Consider the following 14,034-nt stretch of genomic DNA (forward strand, 5'->3'; position numbering starts at 1 on the left):
GTCCCTGCCAGGAAGGCAATACGCTTCCATCATCGTAGTTTCTACACGGTAACCAGAGCCATCCTCGAACACATCCATGGCGTCTTCAAGTTCCTTCCCATCCTCGCCATTCGCACACGCCGCCACCGAGAAGCTCACGAAGGGCAATCAGGCCCTGTGGCGGGCGACGGTGCTCTCGGCCATCCGAGGAGCATAGATGGCCAAGTACCTCGACGTCGAGCAACCGCCACCGCCCATGCAGATTGATGTGGCCTCGTCTGACGGCAAGACAACGGCGAAAGCGCCGAACCCTGATTTCCAAACCTGGTATGCTCAAGACCAACAAGTCTTCTCCTATCTTCTGACGACACTTCCTCGTGAGATAGCCATCCAGGTTGCTTCATGCCACACCTCTGCTGAGCTCTGGAACACGATGGAAGGGATGCTTGCATCTCACACCCGCTCCCAGACCACCAATGTCCGGATCGCCCTCGCCAACTTGCAGAAGGGCAACTCCTCCATCACCGACTACGTCGGGAAGATCAAGTCTCTCTGCGACGAACTGATCGCTGCAGGGAAGAGGGTGGACGACGACGACATCGTCTCCCACATCCTGGCCGGGTTAGATGAAGATTTCGACCCCGTGGTATCCGTCATGTGTTCCCGGGTGGAGCCGGTGACCGTGGCCGAGCTGTTCTCACAGCTGCTGAGCTTCGAAACGAGGCTCAATCTTCGGGGCGGAGGGTCTCAATCCACTGCTAACGCCGCTACTCGAGGCCGTAGAAATGGCGCTGGCGGTGGTGATCGCGGTCGCCGCCAAGGCAACAATGGTGGTGATCGCGGCGGGCGCGGCGGCGGCTACTCCAAGTCAGGAGGTCGCGGTGGCGGACACAACGACAACAACGGCGGCGGCGGGGGCAACTACAACAACCATGCCTCTGCCCCTAGGGTCAAGTGCCAGATCTGCGGCAAGATGGGCCACCCAGCTTGGAAGTGCTGGAAGCGCTATGAAGAGTCCTACCAAGGCGTGGAGGAGAAGTCGGCCAACCTCGCTGCACCGCAGTACGGGGTGGACACCAACTGGTACTTGGACAGTGGTGTCACCGATCACATCACAGGAGATTTGGAGAAGCTGACCGTCCGTGACCGCTACACTGGGAACAAGCAGATTCACACTGCCAGTGGATCAGGTATGGTTATCAAACACATCGGTCATTCAGCTATTCACACTCCTGATCGTGATCTTCTTCTAAACAATATTCTTCATGTACCTCAAGCCAACAAAAGTCTAATTTCCGCTAGTCGTCTTGCTGTTGACAACGATTCCTTTGTTGAAATTCATCCTTATTCTTTTCTTGTCAAGGAACGGGGAACGAAGAAGGTGCTCCTTCGAGGCAGGGGTAGACGAGGACTCTACCTGGTTAGGCACACGGGATCTGACATCAAGAAGCACATGCTCAGTGCCACCAAGCTATCTCCGGATAGGTGGCACCGACGTCGAGGCCATCCATCTCCTCTTATTGTTAGCAAAATCATTAGCAAGAATAATCTCCCGTGTGCAAACTCTTTCAATAAAGATTCTGTATGTGGCGCATGCCAAAAGGGCAAAAGTCACCAGTTGCCTTATCCTAAGTCAATAAGTGAATCAAAGTTTCCTTTAGAACTTGTGTTCTCTTATGTTTGGGGTCCTGCTGTTGAAACAGTAGGAAGAAAGAAATATTATGTGAGTTTCATTGACGATTTCAGTAAATTCACATGGATATATTTGATCAAACACGAGTCTGAAGTTTTCCAAAAATTTCATGACTTTCAACATCTAGTAGAACGTCAATTTAATCGTAAAATCCTTGCTCTACAAACAGATTGGGGAGGGGAGTACGAAAAATTGAACTCCTTCTTCAACAGAATAGGGATATCTCACCATGTCTCATGCCCTCACGCTCACCAACAAAATGGGTCAGCTGAGAGAAAACATCGACACATTGTCGAGGTAGGTTTATCCTTTCTTGCTCAAGCCTCCATGCCCTTGAAATTTTGGGATGAGGCCTTCATTGCTGCCACCTATTTGATCAACCGAATCCCTAGCAAGGTTATCAAGTTTGAGACACCCTTTGAAAAACTATTTCATGAAAAACCCAACTATTCTATTCTTCGAATTTTTGGGTGTGCCTGCTGGCCCAACCTTCGACCCTACAATAATACTAAGCTTCAATTTCGATCAAAACAATGTGCCTTTCTTGGGTATAGAAATCTTCACAAAGGGTTTAAATGTCTTGATATATCTACTGGCCGTGTCTACATTTCCAGAGATGTTGTCTTTGATGAAAACATTTTCCCTTCGCCAGCCTCCACCCAAACGCCGGTGCTCGGCTTCGTGCGGAAATTTTGTTACTTTCTCTGGAGTTATTAAATCCTTCTGATCATGGGGGTGAATGTTCTGCTGATAATCATGTGTTTAATAATCCTAATCCTGCCATTAGTGGAGGCTGTGCTGAGCAAAACAGTGAAAAAACAGCACTTCCGGTCATCATTTTATGCAGTGTATAAGGCCAAATTGGACCGGCACAAGACACGAGGCGGATTCTCCTGGCGCCTCTGATCCCGAGAGATTCGGCGGTGCCGCAGAACCTGACACGGGAACGCCTCTGACACCTCCAGGCGCAGGATCACCAGCCAGCCCGTCAGAGCATGACACGCAGCGCGGGTCGCCCGTGCGGGGCGGCAGCATCGATACAGGCGGGCCCACGCGACGCGGGTCGCCCGTGCAGGGAGGCGGCATCGATACAGGCGGGCCCTCCACCGACAGCTGGCGGCGGTCGGGTGGGTCTCCTGGCGCTGATTCGCCTGCACCAGATTTGGTGGCCTCGGACCGGACGCGGGATCCGACGCCCGACCGAGCAACAGCCGAGGCTGATCCTCTGGCAGTACGAGGTGGCGGATCTTCTGCGGCAACCGCCAGATCCTCTGTGGCTACAGTTCCTGGACGCCCCAATACACGTGCTAAACAAGGTATCTTCAAATCCTTGGTTCCTAAAGATGGAACTGTCAGGTATGACAAAATTTTGAAGGTTGTAAACTTTGCTTCCACTCAAGAACCTCGCGATCCAGTAGAGGCTTTGCAAGATAAAGACTGGAAAAATGCTATGGAAGTAGAGTATGATGCACTCATGAAAAATAAAACCCGGCATCTAGTTCCACCTAGACTAGGTAGAAATGTTATAGATTGTAAATGGGTATATAAAATCAAAATAAAATCTGATGGGACAATAGATAGGTACAAGGCTAAATTAGTGGCTAAAGGCTTTAAGCAACGGTATGGCATTGATTACGAGGACACATTTAGTCCAGTTGTTAAAGCTGCTACTATCAGGCTGGTTTTGTCTATTGCTGTATCCAGGGGATGGAGTCTTTGTCAATTGGATGTTTAGAATGCGTTTCTACATGGCGTTCTCGAGGAAGAGGTTTATATGCGACAACCACTTGGTTTTGTGGATAATATTAAACCACAACATGTGTGTAGGTTGGACAAAGCACTATATGGATTAAAACAGGCACCCAGGGCCTGGTATTCAAGGTTAAATTCAAAACTACAACAACTTGGTTTTCAGCCTTCCAAGGGAGACACCTCCTTGTTTTATTTCAAGAGAGGAAAGGTGACTATGTTTATGCTCATATATGTAGATGACATAATTGTTGCTAGTTCTTCTCAAGAGGTCACCTCAGCACTGCTTAAGAACTTGAAAAATGACTTTGCTTTAAAAGATCTAGGAGAGTTGCACTATTTCCTAGGTATTGAAGTAAAGAAAATACATGATGGTATTCTGCTAACTCAAGAAAAGTATGCAACCGAGATTCTTAAACGTGTAGGCATGAAGGATTGTAAACCTTCTAGTACACCTCTGTCTACTACTGAACACCTGTCAGTGCATGGAGGAGATTTACTCAGTCCAGAGGAAGGGACAAAATATAGAAGTGTAGTTGGGGCACTACAATACTTAACTTTGACAAGACCTGATATAGCTTTCTCTGTCAACAAGGTCTGTCAATTTTTGCATTCTCCTACATCTTTGCATTGGACAGCTGTTAAGAGGATATTAAGATATATCCAAGGAAGTGCTAGAATTGGTCTGAAAATTTGCAAGTCAATGTCAACAACAGTAAGTGCCTTCTCTGATGCAGATTGGGCAGGATGCCCTGATGACAGAAGGTCTACTGGTGGGTTTGCTATTTTCTTTGGTTCTAACCTTGTGTCTTGGAATGCAAAGAAACAAGCTACAGTCTCACGTTCTAGCACTGAAGTAGAATATAAGTCTTTGGAAAATGCAACTGCTGAGGTAATGTGGGTAGAAACTCTGTGAGATGAATTGGGAATTGCAAGACCACGTGTCTCTTGTTTATGGTGTGATAATTTGGGTGCAACATATCTCTCTGCAAATCCAGTGTTTCATGCAAGAACAAAGCACATAGAAATTGATTTTCACTTTGTTCGTGAAAGAGTTGCAAAGAAACTCTTGGACATCAGGTTTATCCCAACAGGAGATCAAGTTGTTGATGGCTTCACGAAGCCTTTACAAACTCGACAACTTCAAGCCTTCAGAAACAATCTCAACCTTGACATGTTTAGATTGAGGAAGGATGTTAGATGAAAGGCTATTCAGGTGTGTAACGTGACATATATGTCACGTATATTGTATGCATATATTATATGCGTGTGTATCTTGTAAATGGCGCAGGTTGTTAGGTTAAGTTGAGCCTTATCTAGTATAGCTTGGAGTAGGGGCAAAGCTTAGCAACAACTGTGCATGATGTAATCCTCTGAGTATATAACACGAAGGCGTCCCTGCCAGGAAGGCAATACACTTCCATCATCGTAGTTTTTACATGGTAACCAGAGCCATCCTCGAACACATCCATGGCGTCTTCAAGTTCCTTCCCATCCTCGCCATTCGCACACGCCGCCACCGAGAAGCTCACGAAGGGCAATCAGGCCCTGTGGCGGGCGACGGTGCTCTCGGCCATCCGAGGAGCATAGATGGCCAAGTACCTCGACGTCAAGCAACCGCCACCGCCCATGCAGATTGATGTGGCCTCGTCTGACGGCGAGACAACGGCGAAAGCGCCGAACCCTGATTTCCAAACCTGGTATGCTCAAGACCAACAAGTCTTCTCCAATCTTCTGACGACACTTCCTCGTGAGATAGCCATCCAGGTTGCTTCATGCCACACCTCTGCTGAGCTCTGGAACACGGTGGAAGGGATGCTTGCATCTCACACCCGTTCCCAGACCACCAACGTCCGGATCGCCCTCGCCAACTTGCAGAAGGGCAACTCCTCCATCACCGACTACGTCGGGAAGATCAAGTCTCTCTGCGACGAACTGATCGCTGCAGGGAAGAGGGTGGACGACGACGACATCGTCTCCCACATCCTGGCCGGGTTAGATGAAGATTTCGACCCGGTGGTATCCGCCATGTGTTCCCGGGTGGAGCCGGTGACCGTGGCCGAGCTGTTCTCACAGCTGCTGAGCTTCGAAACGAGGCTCAATCTTCGGGGCGGAGGGTCTCAATCCACTGCTAACGCCGCTACTCGAGGCCGTAGAAATGGCGCTGGCGGTGGTGATCGCGGTCGCCGCCAAGGCAACAATGGTGGTGATCGCGGCGGGCGCGGCGGCGGCTACTCCAAGTCAGGAGGTCGCGGTGGCGGACACAACGGCAACAACGGCGGCGGCGGGGGCAACTACAACAACCATGCCTCTGCCCCTAGGGTCAAGTGCCAGATCTGCGGCAAGATGGGCCACCCAGCTTGGAAGTGCTGGAAGCGCTATGACGAGTCCTACCAAGGCGTGGAGGAGAAGTCGGCCAACCTCGCTGCACCGCAGTACGGGGTGGACACCAACTGGTACTTGGACGTGGTGCCACCGATCACATCACAGGAGATTTGGAGAAGCTGACCGTCCGTGATCGCTACACTGGGAACGAGCAGATTCACACTGTATCACTGTATCCAGTCCACCAAAATTTCGGCTGGTGGTTTTACATAAACTTTAATGCTGCCCTTTTTGGTGCAAAGTCTAATAGTAGTATTTATTTTTGAGTGGACGAGTGAAGTCTAATACTGTAGTTTGTTGGCTACCTTTGTTCAAACAATCCTGTATACAATCTTGCGGAGGCGCGCGTCCCAACCAACTCTCACTTCATCCTGTTGAAATACACGACACGGCGGCCCCATATTTAGCAACTCTTCATTTCATAATACTATACCATATATTATGATGAAGGTTTGTTCAAACAAGTGCTGCTCTCATTCACTCCGTAAGGGCGTTTTGACGTTGTGTCGCAAACAGGACACACTATCCATTTCGAACGCATCCGGATGTGTTCGCGGAGACGGATATGAGAGCCGGACACCCAACCGCATGACTGAAAAGTCCGCCTGCATTTCAAACGAAAATTGAACCAAAAGAACAAACTTCATGCAAGCCAAACGAATTTCATCAAAATTGGACCTAATTCATGCAATAACATATTACATTAAAACTGGACGATATTGGGCAAGTTCAACTCTATTTTAATAAAAACCTAAAAGAAACTACGTGAGACCATGCATGGCAAGGCACGATCGGGAGGAAGATCCACCCGGTAGTGCTGAGAATCATCCACTAGCATCAGAAGCGGCGTTCGATTTGGACAACTTGGTTGCACCGGGGGGGGGGGGGGGTGTCCTCCTTCACCTCCCGTTTAACACGGTGACGAGGGCGGCGCCGACCGCGGTCACGAAGCAACTTCTCGAGAAGACCTCCAGCTACCGTTGGAACTATTGTGCCAATGTAGGAGAGGATCAGTTCTGTGGACTGGAGTGGAGAGGTGAGACGATGATGTGCGGAGAGGAGATGAGATGGGGTTGGTCGATGCCGTAACTGTGCTTAAATAGCCCGAGTAGGCGGACCGACACTAGTTCAATGTGGAGTAGCGGCCAGAGTAAGCTTTTCGGTTGCCGCGTCCGCATTGAAGTGGCGCTGCCCACGGTGCTCTTACTGGCATCCTCCAGTCGCGTCCGCTCTGGAGCGCCGCAAACGTTCGAGAACGGTACCCGCAACAATTATTTTTGGGTGGGACAACATTGTCAGACGTGTATGTGGCACGGGACCAACTGCTTGCAAACCTCCCTAGGTTTGGTGCTGATTCGCCGGAATTCGGATGCGCGCACGCAGCACCGTGTTGAATGAAAAAAAAATGATCCGGACACCGTGGTTTGAACATTTGCGGGTGATTTGTGGTAATGACGTTAGAGATGCCCTAAGAGGGATAATAAGGGGTAATCAAGGAAGTGGTAAAGTTTTATAACGGTATAAAGACAGTAACCATAGATGCTTGTCCACCGTTGATCTGCCAGCTTGCGCTCGGAGAAATCTGAGCCGTTGGTTATCTGAACCCGGAAATGTGTCGTTTTCAGAGCGCACTCTGTTCCCATAAGTGTCTCTAGCTGGATTCAGTTTCAGTGCTGACACGGGCCCGAAGAGGAGGAGCCCGAGAGAGCGGATCCTCCCCGGCGAGGCGTTCCGGCGGCGACACCGCACCGCAAGGAGAAGACGTCCGCAACAGGCAGCGCCCCGCGATCCACAAGGTCTGATCTTCATCCCGCTTCCGGCCCCTTTGCACCAAAACCCTAGCTAGATCCATCTCTTCTTGTTTGTCCACTTCCTTTGATGAATCCCATCGCTTCTTGGTTAACTAGTTCATCTCCTCCTTGTTTTCGTATCCCATAAATCAATCTGGTACGGCTGGGTATTTTTAGGAGATTCTCTTGGTGAGTGTGTGTGGATACGGGCTACCTGAAGCTGGAATTGGTCTGACAACTAGCGTTGCAGTTTCAGATAATTGGCTTGGATTCAGTCTTGCTTAGTTGGTGGTTTTCAGAAAATTTGAGCGCCCCTGAGATAGATGGTCTGCAACTGGAAGCAAAAAGAAAAGGGCATTTGGAAACATCTTCAGGGCATCGAAAAAGCGGCATATCTGCTGTTAGAGAGCTAGGTGTTCTCCTTTCCTGCTACCTGAAAGGCTACATCGAGAAAGCGTCATATCTGCTAGCCGAGCAATCCGTTTGCTATTAATATTATGTTCTGAATGTACACATGTGCATCACAAATATTCTTTTTTGAAAAATCTCTAAGTTTAACAATTCAACTGAAGCGAGAAATTTCCATAAGCAAGTTTTTCATCTTCTCCTGGGTGCTACTAGCTTTTTCTGAATCTGGACATGACATGACGACGCACCAAATATAATCAGATCAAATTTGTTATTTGCATTGCATGACAAGTTCGTTTGATTGATATTTCATCGGAAAAAAAGATCATATATTTATCCATGCTTCTCATTCGTGCATAACAAGTTTCTTTGATAGATAGATAGGCACATATATATATTTAGCCAAACGGTAGTATGGTACTACATATGATTATCAGCAACTGTTGGGGACAAAACCGATCTTCTCCGCAGCAACGTTGTATATCACCTCAGTCGACCGCTGCTGCGTATTGCCGATGATGGAGAACGGCGTCGACGCTGGCCGCGGCATGAACGCGAGGCAGCCGATGGTCGGCTGTGGGAATGTCAAGATCCCGTAGAAGCTGAGGTCAAAAACCGCGCCATCACTGAATATGAGTGACACTGCCGGTATTAAGATTCCACTCTGGCCGCCAAAGTCATAGCACGTGTCGAGGTTTTCTTGCGGCGGCGCTGTTTTGCTCCCCTGCATGGTGAACTTGAACCGGTCGCGAAGCGCGGTGTATGCCTGCCCCGGTAGATGTGTAAGGATGGTGCCGGAGTCCAAGATGGTGCCGGAGCTCGTGAATATTGAGGGTGGCACCGGGAGGATATAACCACCGATGTTGATGGAGACGAGCTCGACGAAGTACAATGACGGGTAGCTAGACTTCTGTATCATCGCCGTATATTGCACTTGGCCGGTGACCGGCGTCGAGCCGATGCTGAGGTACCCAGCCGTGCTGTTGTCAGACGGCAGACAGTAGGAGAAGGTGCCGTCGAACGAACGATCCGCCTGTGAAGACAGTGAGAGTTGGCCACGGCCAAGGCCGAGCAGCCCGTCGACATAGCCGAACTTACCCAGGTTTCGCTGGCCGCATCCGAACGGGAAGCCGGAGAGCTTGGTTGAGGAAGTGACCGTCAACGTGTCCTGGGAGAGGACGCCGGATGTACTCCATTTGGACGAGCCGTCGACATAATCCATGGAGTATAGGCAGGTGGTGTCGTTGCACTTGCTGCCGGTGTGTGAGCACAGCGGTTGGCCGCATTGCACGGCGGCGTAGGTGGTGGATTTGGTGGGGTCAAAGACAGGGTCATGCTGCGGATGGCAGTAGCCGGAGCACGGCTTGCACTGGATCCATGACATGTCACTGCCGGTGTCAAACATCACGGAAGATGGCTGAGCCGGCGTTCCGAAGCCGACAACGACGATGAACTCGGGCGAGTCGAGGAAATCCCCTGAGCGGTCCGGGATGGCAACGGATGGCGCCTCTGCTGGTGCTGGAATGGACGGTGCGGCTTGTTGCACGGGGACGAGTGACCTCTGGAGTAGGGTGCTCAGCCGGGCTCTGTCGTGGATGTCGCGCCTCGTCCGCTCTCCACAATATGGCGGGCAGAAGCAGTTATACTGATGGATAAGGAGCTTGTTGCCGGAACTTGCGTCTGTTTGTCATTTGCATGTAGTTGAGAGACACAAGTTAATCAAGGAGCATGACACATATTAGCATAGAATTTATTATGGTACGTTATCATAATATGATACTCAACCCTCTCTTTCTTCATTTAATTGTATGCCACCTCACCAAAATTATCTAGTTGACATGCATGATACTAGTTATGATACTCTCACTACGACCAGACTTAGAATAGCATGTCTATAACTCGAAATCATTATTTGCTGTTTAGAACGTCGTTTTTAGTACTTAATTGCAACAGGTTTGGAGAGCATGCATAACTCATCACTACTTACACCAAAATTTCAGGCGGGCTGTAATCCGTACCGGGGGACGTTAAGGGAGGGCAGTCGACGTGAGCCTTGTCGAGGCTGACGGAGAGGTAGCGTGGCGAAGCAGCCAGAGAAACGCCGCAGACAAGAAGAAGCACGAGCAGACACAAGATCGACCTTTCGGACGCCATTGCATGAGCGAATGGACTTCTGTGCGCTAGCTACTGAATACTTTGGCTTCGGCTGGTTTGCATCTCATCTTTAAATAGGCGTACATGAATTATCAGCGCCAACAGAGATGGCGAGGCTTGCAAGGCTGCACTTTGGATGCCAGCGTCAGCTGGGCGGGAATCTGCATGGCTGGGAGATTAAAAATGTGTGTGTCTCCAAGAACAGCACGGTGCAAACGATGTGTCGGAGTTGGCGCGGTGCTGCACCAAAGGTCGGACCTTTTTGTTTGCTTCTTTCTAAGGCAGCAGTGTCTATGTAATAAGATGCTTAATATAAAGGAAACCACTAGGCATCAGACTTCTGTTTTTTTTGCTTCCATCAGACTAGTTGTAGGCCATCCGATTAGAATCACATCCATCGTCCGGTTTGCTGTTAAAACCCACACGAGATTTGCTGAATTGAAGCCTTAATTGACTGCTTCGTCCTAACTGCTATGTGTGCATGACCCGGTGGTAGTTCCTTCTTTTACGGGATGGACCTGGCGGTAGTTATTAGTTGTATTTCTGCTTCCAAACAAATGCAGACAATTAGGTTTGCTTCCAGGATTCCCTAAAAACGTGCTTCCAAGATTTATGCAACGATTTTCTCCATTCAATTTATTTCTCCTTGTCAGTTATTCTTTTTGGAAGAATGCACAAGGGTCGTTTTGAATCTATTTTGGAGAGGCTTAGTAGAATACTGGTGGATTGGAGTGAACAATATATGTCATCTGGAAGCAAAGAGATTCTAATTAAGGCTGTTGCCCAAGCAATTCCGACATACATAATGAGTGTCTTTCGGTTACCGGCCTCTGTTTGTGATGAGATGACTCGCTTAATGAGGCAATATTGGTGGGGTGTTGAAAGAGGTAAAAGGAAGATGTCATGGCTAAGCTGGCATAAAATGATCATGCCAAAATCTAAAGGAGGCATGGGCTTCCGCGATATGTGCGCGTTTAATCAAGCTTTGCTAGCCAAGCAGGCTTGGCGCCTTCTGGAGTCTCCGGACAGTTTGTGTGCATGATTTCTACGTGCAAAATACTATCCCAATGGGAATTTGATGGACACTGTTTTTGCTGGCAACGTCTCTGCAGTGTGGCGTGGTATTGAGCATGGTCTTGAATTGCTTAAAAAGGGATTATTTGGAGGGTGGGTAATGGTACTCAGATTCGTGCTTGGCGAGACCCATGGATCCCTTGTGGACCTTCCTTCAAACCGATCACTCCAAAGAGGAATTGTTGGTTGAACCGAGTTTCTGACTTGATGGATGATAATGGTATTAGGAATAATCAGCTGCTTAATGAGCACTTTTGGCCTATGGATGTGCTGCAAATTCGTAAGATTTGTACGTCTCCGAGACAGCAAGATGGTTTTCTTGCTTGGCACCCGGAGAAGAGTGGATGCTTCACGGTTACGAGTGCCTATCATCTAGCCATGCAAAACCATGAGGAAGCCTTTTCTAATGGTGCTTCTAGTGCTCAACCTGATGGTACACGTCCGATTTGGAACCTTATGTGGCAAGCAACGGTCCCGCAAAAGATGAAAGTGATGGCATGGAAGGCAGCGACTAGTGCCCTTGCTACATATAAGTGCATGCAATATAGACACCTACGAATGCGTGCAACTTGCCCGCTGTGTGGTGTCAAAGATGAGAGCTCCTTTCACGCTTTGGTGGCATGTAACGAAGCAGTGCAGCTCTGGGAAGGAATGAGGAGGATATGGCCAATCCCAAGCAACGAATGTCTAGTAAATACTGGGGAGGAATGGCTGCTCAATGTGCTAGCAAACTGCACTGAGAGGGTACGTGACATGGTGCTGATTTTAATATGGAGAGTATGGAATTTGCGGACCGATTTATTGCATGGAAAGAACCAAGTTCCACTAAAAATCTCAGTCGACTTCTTGAATAGCTATCTGAACTCTTTATGGCATGCAAAAAAGTATAACACAGAGGAGATGATCAAAGGTAAAATGGTAGAGAGAGTGGGGTGGTTAGAACCCAAGAACAAGGAAACTGCGTCGGCCAGACCATGTCCTGCTCTAGCTACTGGATGGGTCGCCCTTTCGGTTGACGGTTCATTCTCCTCTGACGGGACTGCGGGTTCAGGGATGGTCCTCAGGAATCTGGATGGAAGTTTGATCTTTGCTGCTTATCGACACCTCTTTTTCTGCAACGAAGTCCTCGAAGCGGAACTACATGCAATTAGGGAGGGTCTAGTGCTAGCTTTGGAGCGATCAGACCTTCCCATTGTAATCCAATCTGACTCTTTGACGACACTTTCTTCATTGTCCTCAGATATTCTTGATCGGTCGGCTTATGGTCATTTAATCACGGAGATTAAGCACCTGTTAGCTGGTAGAGAGTTTTTTCCTATGAAAATTTCTAGAGATCAAAACAGAGTAGCAGATCGCCTAGCGAACCATGGGAGAGTAGAGTGTAGCACGGCCTGTTGGCTACAGATTTGCCCACCTTGTATCGCCGAGCTTTTGCCAGCTGACTGTAACTCTGCATCTATGGAATAAAACACTTTTACCCCCACAAAAAAGTTATTCTTTTTGGAGCGCAACACATATTTGCTTCCATCGATTCAATAATCCGCTTCAATTGCTTACAAACAAATTTGTTTTTTAGGGTCAATCAAATTTGTTTTAATCTAAGGAAAATCTGTGATTATAAATATTTTCTTTGTTTTCATCGAAGCAAGAATTTATTTCATTGACTCACAATCTGTTTCCACTGCAACTTAAATTTGCTCTTACCCCCCCCCCCCCTCCCCCCAAAAAAAATATCTGCTTCCAAAATATAAAATGGATCCCATTTTAGATACATTGTTTTCACAAGAGAAGGAAATTTGTTTCCAAAGGAAAAGTAATCTGCTTCCGTGAAACGAAAGACTAATACTATAACAATATGTATCAATTATATTACAGCAAAATCTGATACGAAGTTGCCACTTAAGATAGCTGGGAAGCAAGGGTATTGTCTTCAGCTGGGCATCGGAAATTCGCAATAGTGAACATGACCTTGGTTGCTGTCTCTCACATGTCTCACCATCTCCGTTGCCTTTATCGATACCGTCGACATCATGGGGAGAGGGCAGTGCGAGGCAATTGGGAAAACAATGATGCATGGTTGGCATCATGTAGCGCAAAACATTTGTCCAACAGAAATACATATGAGAAAATAAGATTTTTTTATCTATCACAACATACATGATATGCAATGGAGCCGTAGAAAAGTGAAAAAAGTCACTGCTGAAAAAACATAAAAGTAGGAAGCATGGCTTACGAGAACCAACAATTTGAAATGTCGAAACAATGGAGACATAGATAATATGGATGCAAAGAAACAAAAAAGTAGGAAGCATGTCTTACATAAAGCAATAATTTGATCTATCAAAACATTCATGATAGACAGTCGAAGCATGCATGTAGCACGAGGGCAATGTTTACATACCAAGGGTGCGGTCAAATGTGAACAATTAAAAAAAATGTAAGCGAGAACTATGGAAGCAAACTACCTAGAATGAAGACAAATATGTGATAATGAGGAGAAGACCAAAATTTATATAATAAGTTGCAGGAAGTACGGAAGCAATCTGCATAAATGAAAGAAGCACTTGAACTATGATTTGGAAGCACACAGGAAACATGAAAATATGCTATATGAATATGGCTCATATTAATTGAAACTATAGAACATTGAAAATGAAAATACATTAAGATTACAGCTGACATGGGGATGCATGTTAGATGTACTCGCACATACAAAATTAATCAAATCTTGTTTACTTATGGAACCTAAATCTAGCATGAAGAAGTATGAATATTGCAATTTAGAATCTCCATGAGTAGGAA

General features: G+C 47.6%; 1 protein-coding gene and 2 pseudogenes across 1 annotated transcript; 2 read left to right on the plus strand and 1 right to left on the minus strand.

Annotated features, from left to right (window-relative positions):
* Positions 1-559: 559 nt before the first annotated feature.
* LOC147967186 (small nucleolar RNA Z247) lies at positions 560-698 on the plus strand (annotated as a pseudogene).
* Positions 699-5,374: 4,676 nt separating this feature from the next.
* Positions 5,375-5,513, plus strand: LOC147967187 (small nucleolar RNA Z247; annotated as a pseudogene).
* Positions 5,514-8,437: 2,924 nt separating this feature from the next.
* On the minus strand, positions 8,438-10,158 carry LOC147967188 (aspartyl protease family protein At5g10770-like). The gene is made up of 2 exons (XM_087527517.1): positions 10,023-10,158; positions 8,438-9,684 (listed from the first exon to the last, which is right to left on the minus strand). The coding sequence occupies exons 1-2, from the start codon at positions 10,156-10,158 to the stop codon at positions 8,438-8,440; spliced, it is 1,383 nt and encodes a 460-aa protein (XP_087383643.1).
* Positions 10,159-14,034: the final 3,876 nt, after the last annotated feature.

Source organism: Triticum urartu, chromosome 6A (assembly GCF_056163025.1).
Source record: "Triticum urartu cultivar PI428250 chromosome 6A, HENAU_Tu73, whole genome shotgun sequence".
In the NCBI taxonomy this organism is placed as follows: domain Eukaryota; kingdom Viridiplantae; phylum Streptophyta; class Magnoliopsida; order Poales; family Poaceae; genus Triticum; species Triticum urartu.

Excerpts from the sequence above, each read along its gene's own strand:
- LOC147967188 (XM_087527517.1), bottom strand. The coding sequence starts at position 10,158 with ATGGCGTCCGAAAGGTCGATCTTGTGTCTGCTCGTGCTTCTTCTTGTC. Across the intron at positions 9,685-10,022 it reads CCCTCCCTTAACGTCCCCCG|ACGCAAGTTCCGGCAACAAG; the intron begins GTACGGATTACA and ends AATGACAAACAG.